General features: G+C 42.5%; 1 protein-coding gene and 1 non-coding gene across 3 annotated transcripts in view; one reads left to right on the top strand and one right to left on the bottom strand.

Annotated features, from left to right (window-relative positions):
• ATRN (attractin) overlaps positions 1-14,627 on the top strand; it is a 184,987-nt gene extending 170,360 nt beyond the window's left edge. For both annotated transcript variants that reach the window (XR_011248200.1, XM_069548083.1), the window contains 2 exons: positions 3,552-3,666; positions 10,196-14,627. Coding sequence is in view for 1 of the 2 variants with exons in the window: in XM_069548083.1 (XP_069404184.1) it covers positions 3,552-3,666; positions 10,196-10,320 (240 nt within the window). In the remaining variant the exon portion in view is untranslated. The remainder of the gene's footprint in view (positions 1-3,551; positions 3,667-10,195) is intronic.
• TRNAE-UUC (transfer RNA glutamic acid (anticodon UUC)) lies at positions 1,468-1,540 on the bottom strand. Its single transcript has one exon. It is a non-coding gene; the product is annotated as a tRNA-Glu (tRNA).

The raw sequence follows: 14,627 nt of genomic DNA, 5'->3' as shown, positions 1-14,627 counted from the left end.
AATGGTTGTCTGAGGCGGCCTTAAAAATAGCTAAGATAAGAGAACCTAAAGGCAAAGGAGAAAAAGAAAGATATACCCATTTGAATGCAGAGTTCCAAAGAATAGCAAGGAGAGATAAGAAAGCCTTCCTCAGTGATCAGGGCAAAATAGAGGAAAGCAATAGAATGGGAAAGACTAGAGATCTTGTCAAGAAAATTAGAGGTACCAAGGGAACATTTCATACAAAGATGGACATGATAAAGGAGAGAAATGGTATGGACATAACAGAAGCAGAAGATATTAAGAAGTGGCAAAAATACACAGAAAAATTATACAAAAAAGATCTTCACGACCCAGATAATCACGATGGTGTGATCACTCACCTAGAGCCAGACACCCTGGAATGTGAAGTCAAGTGGGCCTTAGGAAGCATCACTATGAACAAAGCTAGTGGAGGTGATGGAATTCCAGTTGAGCTATTTTAAAATTCTAAAAGATGATGCTGTGAAAGTGCTGCACCCAATATGCCAGCAAATTTGGAAAACTCAGCAGTGGCCACAGGACTGGAAAAAGGTCGATTTTCATTCCAATCCTAAAGAAAGGCAATGCCAAAGAATGTTCAAACTACCACATAATTGCACTCATCTCACACGCTAGCAAAGTAGTGTGTATTTTACCACATTAAAAAATAACTAGGGGGAAAAAGTTTACTACAAAGGGATGACAGAGTGACAGCTGACTTCTCAGACGCTACAAGTATTGAAAGAGAAGAACTGCCAACCTCAAAAAGTGTACCCAGTACCTACCTTTCAAGAACAAAGATAAAATAAAGATGTCTTCAGACTGCGGGGAAAACTGAGTACTTGCCACCAACAAACCTGTTTGAAAGAAATATATAAAGGATGTGCTAGAAAGGAGGCAGGTTACCCCAGGAGGCTGGAATAAGAAGCAGTAGTGAGCAAATCAGCTGATGAACCTGTGTAAATCTAAGAAAATGTTGTCCTAATAAAATAGTGATAATTTGTGGGATTGAGAAGAATAGACAAGCCTTAGTGACACCCCGTGTCACACTCAGCAGCCTGCAGCACAGCCAGTAAAACACTGTCTAGAATTTCTTGTCAAGACCCACACACTCACCTTCTGGCCGTTCGTGCTGTGTATTCATCATCAGCCCTCCTCATCTTCCAACATCTTTAAATAGTGGGCAGCTGTCTCAGACTCAGTCTTTGGGCCTCTCCTCACATCTTTTACATCTGCAGCTTTGGTTATTGCCTTAGTTTGTTCAGGCTGTTAACAACAAAATATCAGAGACTGGGTAGCTTACAAACAATAGAAATTAATTTCTCACAGATCTGGAGCCTGGGAAATCCAAGATCAAGGTACTGGCAGATGAGTGTCTGATGAAGGCTTGCTTTCTGGATCATAGATAGCACCTAGCTGTAAATTTTTTTTTTTTTGCCATACCACCCAACTTGCACAGAATGTTAGTTCCCTGACCAGGGATTGAACCTGGGCCCTCAGCAGTGAAAACACAGAATCCTAACCACTGAACCATCAGGGAATTCCCTCTAGCTATGGTTTTACATAAGGGGTATGGGAGCTCTCAGGGTCTCTTTTCTAAGGGCACTAATCCCATTCATCCTGATCATCTCCCAAAGGACCCACTTCCAGATATTAACATTAGGTGTTAAAATTTAACATGAATTTGGGGGGTACACGAATATTCAGACAATAGCAATCTTTTATCCATTGTGGTTGTAAACACCCTGAGCTCACCACTCAAACTCTCCTGTGAGTGTCCAATTCATATATCAGGTTGCTGGCTCAGTATTCCCACTTGGATGTCTTACTAAGCATCTGAACAAACTTAACATGTTCAAAACAAGAGACTGTTCCCCACACCTGCTCCTCTGGCATAACTTCCCCAACTCAATATGTTCTAGTTGCTCGGGCCAAAATCATCCTTGACTTGTCCTTGCTCTCATCCTCACTGGACAGCCCATCTATCAGCAAGTCTTTTTGACTTTATCTTCAAAACTATGTCCTGACTCCTGTGCCACCACTTCCACCACTGTCAGCTATCACCTTGATCTAGGACACTGTCATCTCCCACCTGGGTCATAAGTGGTTTCACCCCTGCGGCTGTTTTACTCACCTAGTCATTTCTCTGTGCTGCAGTTTCTTCAACCAGTTTGGAGAAACTGATGGCATAATTCTGAAGATGGCCCCCAAGATTCCTCTCAAGTTTATTCAAATACTACTTCAGATTCTGCTGTGAAGAGATTTTGCAGAAGTAATTAAAGTCTGAGGGTGGACTTCCCTGATTGCTCAGTGGATAAGAATCCTCCTCCCAATTCAGGAAACATGGGTTTGATCCCCTGATGCGGGAAGATTCCACATGCTGTGGAGCAACTAAGCCCATGAGCCACAATTACTGACGCCTGCATGCTGTAGGGCCTGAGAGCCACGGCTAAATTGTTTTTTTAAAAAGTCTGAGGGTAGTTGACATTAAAATATAGGGAACACTTTCTCTGACTGGTGGCAGAAGAGGAACCATGAGAAGTACTTGAGCACCATCACTGGTTTCATGCTGGAGAGGCCTTGTGAAGAGGAATATGAGTGGCCTCCAAAGGAAGAGTGGCCCTTGGCTAACTGCTAGCAAGGAAATGGGGACTTCAGACCTAGAGCCTGGAGGAGCTAGATTCTGTCGACAACTTGAATGAGTCTTGAAGCTGGTTCTTCCCCAGGGCCTCCTGGTAGGAGTGGAAAGGAAAGTGAAAGTGAAAGTGAAGTCGCCCAGTCCTGTCTGACTCTTTGCGACCCCATGGACTGTAGCCCATCAAGCTCCTCTGTCCATGGGATTCTCCAGGCAAGAGTACTGGAGTGGGTTGCCATTTCCTTCTCCAGGGGTAGGATTGGAACCCAGCTGATAACTTGAGTTCCACCTTCTGAAGATAAGATCTGAGACCCTTAGAACCTTTGTGAGATAGAGTTGAGAATTCTTCCTGAACTGAGGTGGGGCTTCCCTGATAGCTCAATTGGTAAAGAATCCACGTGCAATGCAGGAGACCCCAGTTCAATTCCTGGGTCTTGAAGATCTGCTGGAGAAGGGATAGGCTACCCACTCCAGTATTCTTGGGGTTCCCCAGTGGCTCAGCTGGTAAAGAAAATGCCTGCAGTGTGGGAGACCTGGGTTCAATCCCTGGGTTGGGACAATCCACTGGAGAAGGGAATGGCTACCCACTCCACTATTCTGACCTGGAGAATTCCATGGACTGTATAGTTCATGGGGTCACAGTCAGACACGACTGAGTGACTTTTACTTTCCAGAACTGATAGAAGACATAAATAGGACCTATATCCAGAACCCTACAGAGCTGTCACCTGGACTTCTGACCTAAAAAATTGAGATAATAAATAGATACTGTTTTAAGCTCCAAAGTTTGTGATTTGTTTGATGTTTCATAACAATAGAAACTAACGAAGGGGTGTCTTTAAAAATCACATGTAAAGGCTATGAAGGTGTTTTTAGGGAACACCGTTTTAGGTAATTCTTTATTTTCTTCGACCAGACTGTTCCCAAGCCCATTGCCCTGGAGCCGTGTTTTGGCAACAAAGCTGCTGTCCTCTCTGTGTTTGTGAGGCTCCCTCGAGGCCTCGGTGGAATCCCTCCTCCTGGGCAGTCCGGTGAGTAGATGACAGTTATTGACAAATGAGGTTTATATGTTAGGTGTGTGAAGACTCCTTCTTTTTCATAGGGAACTTGGTTATAAAAGTGATATTGCATTCAGGCAGACCTAGGAGATATTGCAGGTTCGGTTCCAGAAAACTGCAGTAAGGCAAGTATCACAAGACAGTGAATCACACGAATTTTTTGTTTTCCCAGTGTACATATGTTACGTCTATATTATACTGTAGTCTGTTGAGACACAATAGCATTATGTCTAAAAAGACACGGTTCATCATTCATTAAAAATGCAGACTATTATCTGACAATGCAAGGTTGCCATAAACCTTCAATTTTTTTAAAAACAACACAGTATCTGTGAGCACAATAAAATGAGGTATACCTGTAGTGCCTGCCTCATGTCATTGTGAGGATTTGGAAAAATGATCCCATTTCCCCTGTATACCTTAACCCCTCTTTCTAAGGTCGCCATTCCTTCCTAGAAAATATCTGGATCTCCTCACTTTGTCAGCCTCCTTATCCTGCCAGTGGTATTAATGCTTCCAGCCAAACCTTCCTTTGCCACCAATTCTTCCTCCCCACCGGCTGGGTTCCTTTCTTTGCTGTCCCTTAACTGTAGGCTTTCTCCCTCTGTGCTCTTCCTCAGTCATCTTACTCTCATGGCTTCCAGCTAGCTCCTTCAAGCTAGTGGTTCTCAAATTGGTATTTCAAGCATTACTGCAGCACCTATTTTCACTGTTCTGTTTCCTTCCCAGCCCTTATCATCGATTTAGTTGCAGTGATTGTATAACTCCTATTTTTATTCTTCATTTTTCGTGTAACTATCTTAAACATTTTTGTAACTTGCTGTATAATATCTTACCCATCTTTTACACTACTCCATCAAATACATGAATCATAATTTAGGTAAACATTCTTCTACTGTTGAACACAAAGGAAATGTGGAATACAGTTTGGGAAGTGTCTTGATTAATCTAATCATGGAGTACTTTGAAGGGATGCCTCAAATAATAGAAATGTTTGAGACAGCTTTCAGTCGCAGTGATCCTGCAGGCCTCAGGTCTGGGTCTGTGGTGTTCTCATGAGGGAGGATATTAGACATGGCCAGGTCAGGGTTTATTGTCTTCATTTCATAAGTGAATGGCTTGATTTGCCCTCACCTAGGGATTTCTGTGGGTTGAGCCCCTAACTTGGCCTTGTCCATGTCACGGGCAGAAGGGCCCATTGACGTGATGCTCTGGAGCAGTGTCTTCCGTCAGTGCCCAGCTAAGCAGACACTGACTGGTGCTCCCTGAGGGCAAGGTGCTGGGGGTGCAGGGGTGACAGACGTGCAGCACTGCGGCCTTTCCTGCTCCAAACTTGGCCTGATGTGTCCCAGTCTGATGAAGACCTGCTCACTGCTTGAGACCTACCAGTGGGACGGGGCCATCTCTGCCACCCCCTTCTCTGTTTCCCCATTTTATTATTTATTCATTTTTATTAAAGTATAGTTGATTTACAAGATTATATTAGCCTTTCAGTGTGATCCAGTATTTTTAGTAGACTGTACTACATTTAAAGTTATTACAAAATAATGGCTAGTCTCCTTTCCAGTCTCTACACCTTAAGGTTCCTTGTACCAAACCCAAGGCTTTTTTTCTCTTTCAGTGTGAGTTTATATTCCCCATTATTAAGTAACCTCTACCTTCTGTCTTTCCCAGGTTCATATCTCTAATTCTGTTCTCTTCACCGAGCTTCATACTCAGTTATTAGATTGCCTACGTGACGTGTCCACTTGTGCTTCAGTTCAGTTGTTGCTCAATCATGTCCGACTCTTTGCGACCCCATGGACTGCAGCACGCCAGGCCTCCCTGTCCATCACCAATTCCCGGAGTTTACCCAAACCCATGTCCATTGAGTCGGTGATGCCATCCAGCCATCTCATCCTTTGTCATCCCCTTCTTCTCCTGCCCCCATTCCCTCCCAGCATCAGAGTCTTTTCCAATGAGTCAACTCTTCGCACAAAGTGGCTAAAGTATTGGAGTTTCTTTAGCATCAGTCCTTCCACAGAACACACAGGACTGATCTTCTTTAGGATGGACTGGTTGGATCTCCTTGCAGTCCAAGGGACTCTCAGGAGTCTTCTCCAACACCACAGTTCAAAAGCATCAATTCTTTGGTGCTCAGCTTTCTTCACAGTCCAACTCTCACATCCATACATGACCACAGGAAAAACCATAGCTTTGACTAGATGGGCCTTTGTTGGCAAAGTAATGTCTCTGCTTTTGAATATGCTATCTAGGTTGGAAATAACTTTCCTTCCAAGGAGTAAGTGTCTTTTAATTTCACGGCTGCAGTCACCATCTGCAGTGATTTTGGAGCCCCCCAAAATAAAATCTGACACTGTTTCCACTGTTTCTCCATCTATTTCACATGAAGTGATGGGACCAGATGCCATGATCTTAGTTTTCTGAATGTTGAGCTTTAAGCCAGTTTTTTCACTCTCTTCTTTCACTTTCATCAAGAGGCTTTTTAGTTCCTCTTCACTTTCTGCCATAAGGGTGGTGTCATCTGCATATCTGAGGTTATTGCTATTTCTCCCAGCAATCTTGATTCCAGCTCATGCTTCTTCCAGCCCAGCGTTTCTCATGATGTACTCTACATATAAGTTAAATACGTAGAGTAACAATATACAACCTTGACCTACTCTGTTTCCTATTTGAAACCAGTCTGTTGTTCCATGTCCAGTTCTAACTGTTGCTTCCTGACCTGCATATAGTTTCTCAAGAGGCAGGTCAGGTGGTCTGGTATTCCCATCTCTTTCAGAATTTTCCACAGTTTATTGTGATCCACACAGTCAAAGGCTTTGGCATAGGCAATAAAGCAGAAATAGATGTTTTTCTGGAACTCTCTTGCTTTTTCAAGGTCTTATCAAACCTAAAATGTCCAGAATGGAGCTTATGTCTTTCCAACCAGTTTGGTCATTTGATCTCCATCTCAATAAAGGAATTCACTTTACTGAGGAATTTAGCCAGTTGCTCAAGTCAGAAACTAAAGAGTCGCCCTAGGCAGTCCTCACCTGTCTATAATTCATGGACAAGTTCTGCTAGTCCTGCATCTGGAGTCTCACTCTTCCACTTCGTTTCATTTACTCTGCCACATCTCCAATCTAGTCTCAGCTGCCATCTCTCCCCTGTAGTCAGCTTCTTCTACCCTTGACCTCTAAAATCACAGCCCCTGCCCCTGCCCCGCCCCCCCCACCCTCACATCCAAGCCATTCTTCTGTAGCTAAAACCATTCTTTAAATAAATAAAGAATGGTTATATGTTCCTGTGCTATACAGAATATCCTTGTTGCTTGTATTTGATACATAGTAGTTTGTTGGAGAAGGCGATGGCACCCCACTCCAGTACTCTCGCCTGGAAAATCCCATGGATGGAGGAGCCTGGTGGGCTGCAGTCCATGGGGTTGTGAAGAGTTGGACATGACTGAGTGACTTCACTTTCATGCATTGGAGAAGGAAATGGCAACCCACTCCAGTGTCCTTGCCTGGAGAATCCCAGGGATGGCAGAGCCTGGTGGGCTGCCATCTGTGGGGTCGCACAGAGTTGGACACGACTGAAGCGACTTAGCAGCAGCAGCAGTTTGTATCTCTTAATCCTATACCCCTGTCTTGCCCCTCCTGCCTTCCCTCTCACCACTGGTAACCAGCACTTTGTTCTCTATATCTGTGAGTCTGTTTCATTATATATGTATTTATTTGTTCTCTTATTTTAGATTCCACATACAAGTAAAAACATGGAGTATTTCTCTTTCTCTATCTGGCTTCACTAGGTGTAACAATCTCTAGGTTTTTTCATATTATGCAAATGGAAGAATGTCATTCTTTTTTATAATTGAGTAGTATTCCATTGTGTTTGTGTGTGTGTAAGTGGGTGTGTGTACGCGCACCACATCTTCATATCCATTCATCTATTTATGGATACTTAGGTTGCTTCCGTATCTTGGCTGTTATGAATAATGCTGTGACCATTGCTGTGAACATTCAGGTGCATGTATCTTTTCGAATTAGTATTTTTGTTTTCTTTAAATGTATACTCAGGAATGGAATTACTGGATCACATGGTAGTTCTACTTTTAGTTTTTTGAGGAAATTCCATACTGTTTTCCCCGGTGGCTTCACCAGTTTACATTCCCACCAACAGTATACAAGGGTTCCTTTTTCTCCATACCTTCACTGACATTTGTTACTTGTGGTCTTTCTGATGGTTGCCATTCTGACAGACGGGAGATGATGCCTCATTGTGGTTTTGATTTGCGTTTTCCTTATGACTAGTGATATTGAGCAACTTTTCATGTGCCTGTCGGCCATCTCTGTGCTACTTGTTATCTTCTTTGGAAAATGTCTATTCAGGTCTTCTATTTTTTTTAATTGGGTTGAATTAATTGGTTGAATTTATGAGCTGTTTATATACTTTAGATATTAACGCCTTATTGGTCGTATCATTTCCAAATATTTTCTCCCATTCAGTAGGTTGTTTTTTCATTTTCTCAGGGTTTCAAGGAAAGTTGAAAAAGAAAAAAGCGTTTAAGTTTAATTAGATCACATGTATTTATGTTTGCTTTTATCTCTTTTGCCTTATTGACAGATCCAAAGAAATAGTGCTACAATTTATATAAAGAGTGTTCTACCTATGTTCTCATCTGGGGTCTTTATGGTTACAGATTTTATACTTCAGTCTTTATATATGTGGTGTGAGGAGATGTTCTAATCTCATTCTTTTACGTGTAACTGTCTAGTTTTCCCAGAACCACTTATAGAACAGATTTTTCTCCATTGTGTATTCTTGCGTCCTTTGTCATAGATTAATTGACCATAAGTGCATGAATTTATTCTCTATTATTTATTCTCTCTTGGCTCTCTATTCTGTTCCACTGATCTATGTGTCTGTTTTTCTGGGGAAACCATTCTGTTTTGATTACTCTAGCTTTTTAGTGTTGTCTAAAGTCAGGGAGCATGATATCTCAAGCTTCATTCTTTTTTCTTTTTTATGAGATTGCATTGGCAATTCAGGGTCTTCTGTGGTTCCATATCAATTTTAGGATTATTTGTTTTAGTTCTGTGGGAAATGTCATGGTTATTTTGATAGGGGCTGCCTTAACTCTATAGATTGCTTTAGATAGTATGGACATTTTAATAGTATTCTTCTAGTTCAAGAACATGGGATGTATTTCCATTTCTTTGTATTATTTTCAGATTCCTTTGTAAATGTTTTATAGTCATCAGATTAAAAGTCTTTGATTAAGTTTATTCTTAGGAGTTTTATTCTGTTTGATGTGATTTTAAACGAGATTATTTTCTTGCTGTCTCTTTCTGGTAGTTCCTTATTAGTGTATAGAAAAGCAATAGATTTCTGTGTATTAATCTTGTATCCTACAACTTTACTGAATTCATTTATTAGTTCTAATAGTTTTTTGATGGAGACTTTATGTTTTTCTGTATATAGTATCTTATCATGTGCAGATAATGACAGTTTTACTCCCTTCCAATCTGGATCTCTTTTCTTTACTGATGGCTGTGGCTAGCGTTTACCCCCATTTTAAACAGTGCCCTTTTCTGGACTCCCAAAGCACCTGGCTCTGTCATTGGTATAACAGTGGTCACTGGTGTGGATTCCCCACTGCATGCCAGGTACTAAACCTGGCACTTAAGAGCTACTCAGCAAGTGGAGTAAGAAACTCCTCTAGCATGGCTCCAGGAGGCCTCAGCAGGGCTATGAGCCTGTCTGGCCTTTTCACAAGCATAGGAATACAACTTCCCCGGGATTGTGCCTTCCCTAGTGAACATTGAGTTAATCAGTTACCAATACAGAAGGAGAATGGACTCACCAGTCCCTAAAGCAAAGGTGGTAATGGAGGTGAAAAGCCAGGTACCATTCTAAAACTTGCCATTAGTTCACTCATTGACTCCTCACACAAGCCCTGTGCTGTTCCCCATTTACAAATGAGGAAACTGAGGCACTGGGAGGTTAAAGAACCTTACTTATTCCAAAGTCTGACCCCAAAGTCTATCCTAACTCTTATTGTGGTATAGATACCAAAATAATAATAGTGCTAGCTGGGCAATGTGGAATGAATCTGAATTTCATCATAAATAGTGCAGCTTTTTTTTTTTTTGGAGAAAAAGACAGGTGAAACTTAGTGCTTAAAGCATGTCTGCAATCTTACTTAAATGCTCCACCACTAGGCCGAGCACTTTGCTTGGTTGATCTGCTGGAAAGTAAGATACTCCTTTTAAGTACAAAGGGGGAGAGGAGGGAAATATGTATTTGTACAAATAAACCCTGAAAGAATATATACAAACTAACGAAAGCAGTTACTCTGATGGAAGGGGGAATATGGAGGGAGATACAGGTTAAAAGTAAGGTTTGTCCCATGTATATATTTATTTATTGCGCCATGGGAATGTAAAAAGAAAATTTTTAAATTATTTTCTAAATAAAAGCAAGCTGTTCCTTAACATGTGTTCCTTCTTTGGGTTCTCCCAAGGGCTCGCAGTGGCCAGTGCCCTGGTGGACATTTCTCAGCAGATGCCAGTCGTCTACAAAGAGAAGTCAGGAGCAGTGAGAAACCGTAAACAGCAGCCCCCCGCGCAGCCTGGGACCTGCATTTGATGCTGGGGCCAGGACTCCCTGTGAGCAAGGAGTGGCATGCCAGAGCCGTCTGCCAGGAGGGAGCAGGCAGGGAGAAGACGCTGTGCGGGGCAGAAGACTGGAAACCCTCGAATCATCCACCTCCTCTGCATGTTCACAAGCTTTCTTTGACAGTTTCTCCCATCTGTACTCCAGCATCTAACCTTTTCCTTTCGTATAGGAAAATAACTGATTTCGTTACAGGTCCGGGGTGATCCAGTTGTTGCTGGAGGAGGCCAGTGTAGAGCGAGTGAGAGAGCTAGGAATGACACTCAGGTTCACTTGTGGAAAACTGTCCTTGGGACTGTCTCAGCTGTGCAAAAAACAAAGATGTAGTGTTTACAAGTAGACATTTATCATCAGTCATTCTTGAATGTGGTCTTTTAAAAACTAGTCAGATGAATTAACTTTTCATCTGAAGCCTGCTATCTTTTTTAAAAGATGTGCTATTTATTCTTGCACGATTTAGGCAAATATCTCTCTTCCAGGGAGTAACTTTTTTTCTAGTTGAGAATTAATAATGGTCCATCTCTTTTGAATCATAAGATAGAAGGGGGCTATTTTAAATGTCAAGGTCAGCAGTGTTACTTGGAATGTAAACTGATGTAATATGTAGTTTTCTGTAGCAACATGATTAATTTAGTCTTAATCCATTTGAGGTTCTCTCTCTCTCTCTCCTTCCCTGTCCTTCTCTTTCCTCTTTACCTCTCTCTGTCTCTGCCACTTGTGCTCTCTCTCTCTCTCTCTCACACACACACACACACACACTAAGTGCCTAGACTTTAAATAGATCTAGCAATTGGAAAGTTAGTAAACATAAGTTTTTACATAATTGCATTCCTACATTCTTATAAAACTTTAAACAGCTGTCATTGGCAATCTGCTCTTTTCTAAAATCTGATTTGCAGCCAGGAAAGTTTTCTCACCCCAGGAAACATTTAATGTAGCAGGGATTGAGAGGAAAGCAGAAAGGACCTAACTGTGAATGCTCCTGTTTTTCAAAAAGGACACTAAGGCATATTCCCCTGTGCCTCCCTGCCCCAGACTGGGCCTGATGTTTGCTTCAGCCCCTCTGGCCACTCCTGCCCAGGCACCACAGAGGGAGGGCCCTGCTCATGTTACATGTCTGTCTTGAGCTGAAAAGAGCATGACTGCACTTGGGACCCCTTGATCAAAGAACAGCAGTTTGTTTCTGTAGCCTGTTTAAGGTGGTGGGTCATTCTTCATTCTCAGGCTGCAGGTGGAGTGCCTAGAGAGGGTTGGTCTCCTGTTGTCAGGCAGAACCTGCCCAAAGCCTGGAGAGCGGCCTGGAGCTGTTTGTCCTCTTTCCCCCAGGAGGGACCCAGGCCTCCTGTGCTCCCTCCTAGATTCGAGGGCTAGCCGCGGGGAGGGCAGTGAGTGCTGATAAGGATGAAAAGCATGAGAAAAATGGAAAAGGAGAGAAAACCATGCCAATTGAAGTGACCAAATTGAAGTCGTGACCAAATTGAAGTGGGGTAGGGCAGTCCCTGCTCGTCTCCCCAGGCCACTGCCTGGATGTTGTGTTGTCCTGTCCGTGGTGCTCTGTATTCTGGCATTATGCAGCAGCCTCCCAGGACCTCTCTTCTGCTTCAAAACCCAGGAGTTCTCTAGCATTACCCTGGGGGCGAGGGGCAGGGGGCAGTGTGCAGAGGCTCAGGAAAGGTAGACCTTTAGACAACAATGCTCAAGTTTGTGAATTTGGAGAAATTAATACTCAAAAGAGCAAAACTGTGGTATTTCACCTTTATATGGAGTACCTAGAGAGAGGGAGTATTATTTCTTCCCCAACACTAACCCCTCCCATGAAGAATTGCCTGGAAAGATGTTTTCAAGGATGTCGAACCATAAAACACTGTCTGATGCACAAAACACCTCTACTTTGAGACTTGCCTCTCAAAATGCTACTTTATCACATCATTGTTAAAGAGCAGATGGTTCTAGAGAAGATCCCACCTCTTAGAAGCTCCCTACATCTCTGCTCCAGATCACGGTACCCCAGAGAGCCTGTCATGGACTGGCCCTTCACCCTGTAATTACCACAAGGCCATTGGAGAGGACCCTCCCACAAAGGAAGTCCTTTGTTTGTTCAAAGGACTAGTGTTTGCTTGGCAAAGAAGCCTCCTCCCTATGGTAGTTCCATGCCTTGAAATAATAAGCACCGTGTCCCATAGCCACCTGGTTTTCTTTTTTTCTAAAAGATAATGTTTATTTTTTAAAAGGAAAGAAGGAGCAAGTGAAGTTTAATTCTGCTCCAGCAGTAGAGAAACAACTGAATCCAGCTGCTTCTCCTTTGCAGCCAGTAGCAAACAGCTTTCTGCAGGCTTGGGCCAGAAGAAGGGGGTGGCAGGACAAAGAGGCACTCAGCTTAGAGCCAGTTACTGAGAGGAAGTCATCTGGAACTTCAGAGCCTGTATGTAAATTAAAATAGTTATGAAAACATAGATATTGCACTTGTACATAAGTATACAATAGTGTCCAAATGTTTGGACATTCAGAGTGTACATAAAACAAAAATATCTTAATGTATTTTTATTAAACATAACGGTGTCCAAGTTTGACCTAATGTGTTTTGTGCCATATAATGGATATCCAGGCTCAGAGAAGTCCTCTCGTACAGTGATAATAAAGCCGAGAAAGGCATCCCCATTGTGCCCATGTGTTCAGATGCATCTGGGACCAATTGGATAACTTTTAAAGCAGGACTCATCTGTCAGTGCACATATGAAAATGTGGGCAGTGTGTGAAGAGGCTCACTGGCAGCTGGAATGTCTCTGTCACTGTTATCAGCTCTGCGAGTGCATTGTAAATCTTCTGTCAGCCTCTTGGTGCTGTGGGTAGCCGGGAAAAGACCAGTCTCGTCCTGAGAAATGTTTCTCTTAGACTTAAGATACAAAGACTATACCGTAGATCTAGTCAGATTTTCCATAAGGGGGTTTTTCAGGCTGCATTTTGTTGTGATTTTGTGTAAATTTTTGATGACCATTTCCTAGGACCATAGTTAACTATACTGCAAACTGGGGGTTGGAGTGGGCAGCTGCTTTGTTGATAATTAGCTCCTCCTGTTTCCCCATGGAGAACCTCACCCTTGCCTCCTGCCCACCTCCTGCCCTCTTCCCATACTGTTTGGGGAGAAGTCTTTGTTTCCTGTGAGGATCACCTCTAAATGTGGGAGGAGGTGTGGAGAGAAAGCAACCATATGCTGCCTGAGCTAACCTGGAAGAAAAGCAGCCCTGGACAGAGACTGTCAGCACAGGGAAAATACTGGAATATCAGTGGGTAAGGCCTGAGGTAACAAGATCAGAGATGCACCAGGAAATCTGGGGCAAATGGAAAGACCAGAGCGGTATTTTAGAAAAAGACACTACCTTTCAGTGCAAATCTTGCTCCTTCAACTTAGAGTGTATTTAGAGAGGGGGTGGGAATGATTCAACAAATATTCACTAAGTACTTCACTGGCAACCTAAGCTAACACTAGGGCAGTGACAGATGGAAAAGCAGCTCTTGAGAATTACAGCAGAATCCAGCTCCTCAAACCTGTCATCCCGGGAGACCTTTCCTTGCAGTGGTTTCTGTGAGAAATGGCCGCCTGAGGACAGACCCAGGAAGGCGGAGGGTCTAGCCTTGGACTGTGTACCGGCTCTCAGCCTGAAATGTTTACTCAGTTTACCAAATGGCTCAAACCATAAAAATCACCATGATGGTTTGTAGATAGCCAAGCCCACCAAAAGATGTTTCCCCTGAGTTGTCCAAATTCGTGAACACCCTTCACCTGCAGGGAGATGATTTTATTGGAGAGGAGAGGAAAACTGGCGCCTTCTCTTTTAAAGGCAATAATGGAATTGACTTTCAATAACTGAATTTGTGCACAAAACATTCTAAACACTAGTGAAGCCTGTTCTGTTGAACTAATTCTGGCTCTGGAAATGTTTTATAGTTATTTACAGTTTTGTTTTGTTTGGGGAGTTTTTGGTTTGGATTCAAGCTTAGTTTGTTAATATGTATAATTTAGCATATATTGCACTCATGTAAATATGGAGTAAGTATTGTAAACTATTTCATTGCTGGGGATTGTGGGTGTTATACATACATTTAGGACTGCAATTTTTTGGTATTTTTTGTATTGTAAAATAACAGCTAATTTAAGCAGGAACAAGAGAACTAAGGGAGGTCTGTGCATTTTAAAAATAAATGTGAAGAACTTGTATATAAACAGAAGTAAATACTATAATACAAACTTCCTTCTGAAATAAAAGTAGATCTGATAAAAA

This window comes from Ovis canadensis, chromosome 13 (assembly GCF_042477335.2).
Source record: "Ovis canadensis isolate MfBH-ARS-UI-01 breed Bighorn chromosome 13, ARS-UI_OviCan_v2, whole genome shotgun sequence".
Lineage (NCBI taxonomy): Eukaryota > Metazoa > Chordata > Mammalia > Artiodactyla > Bovidae > Ovis > Ovis canadensis.
Note: the sequence above shows the minus strand (reverse complement) of the source record. Positions and strands in the feature narration are given on the sequence as shown.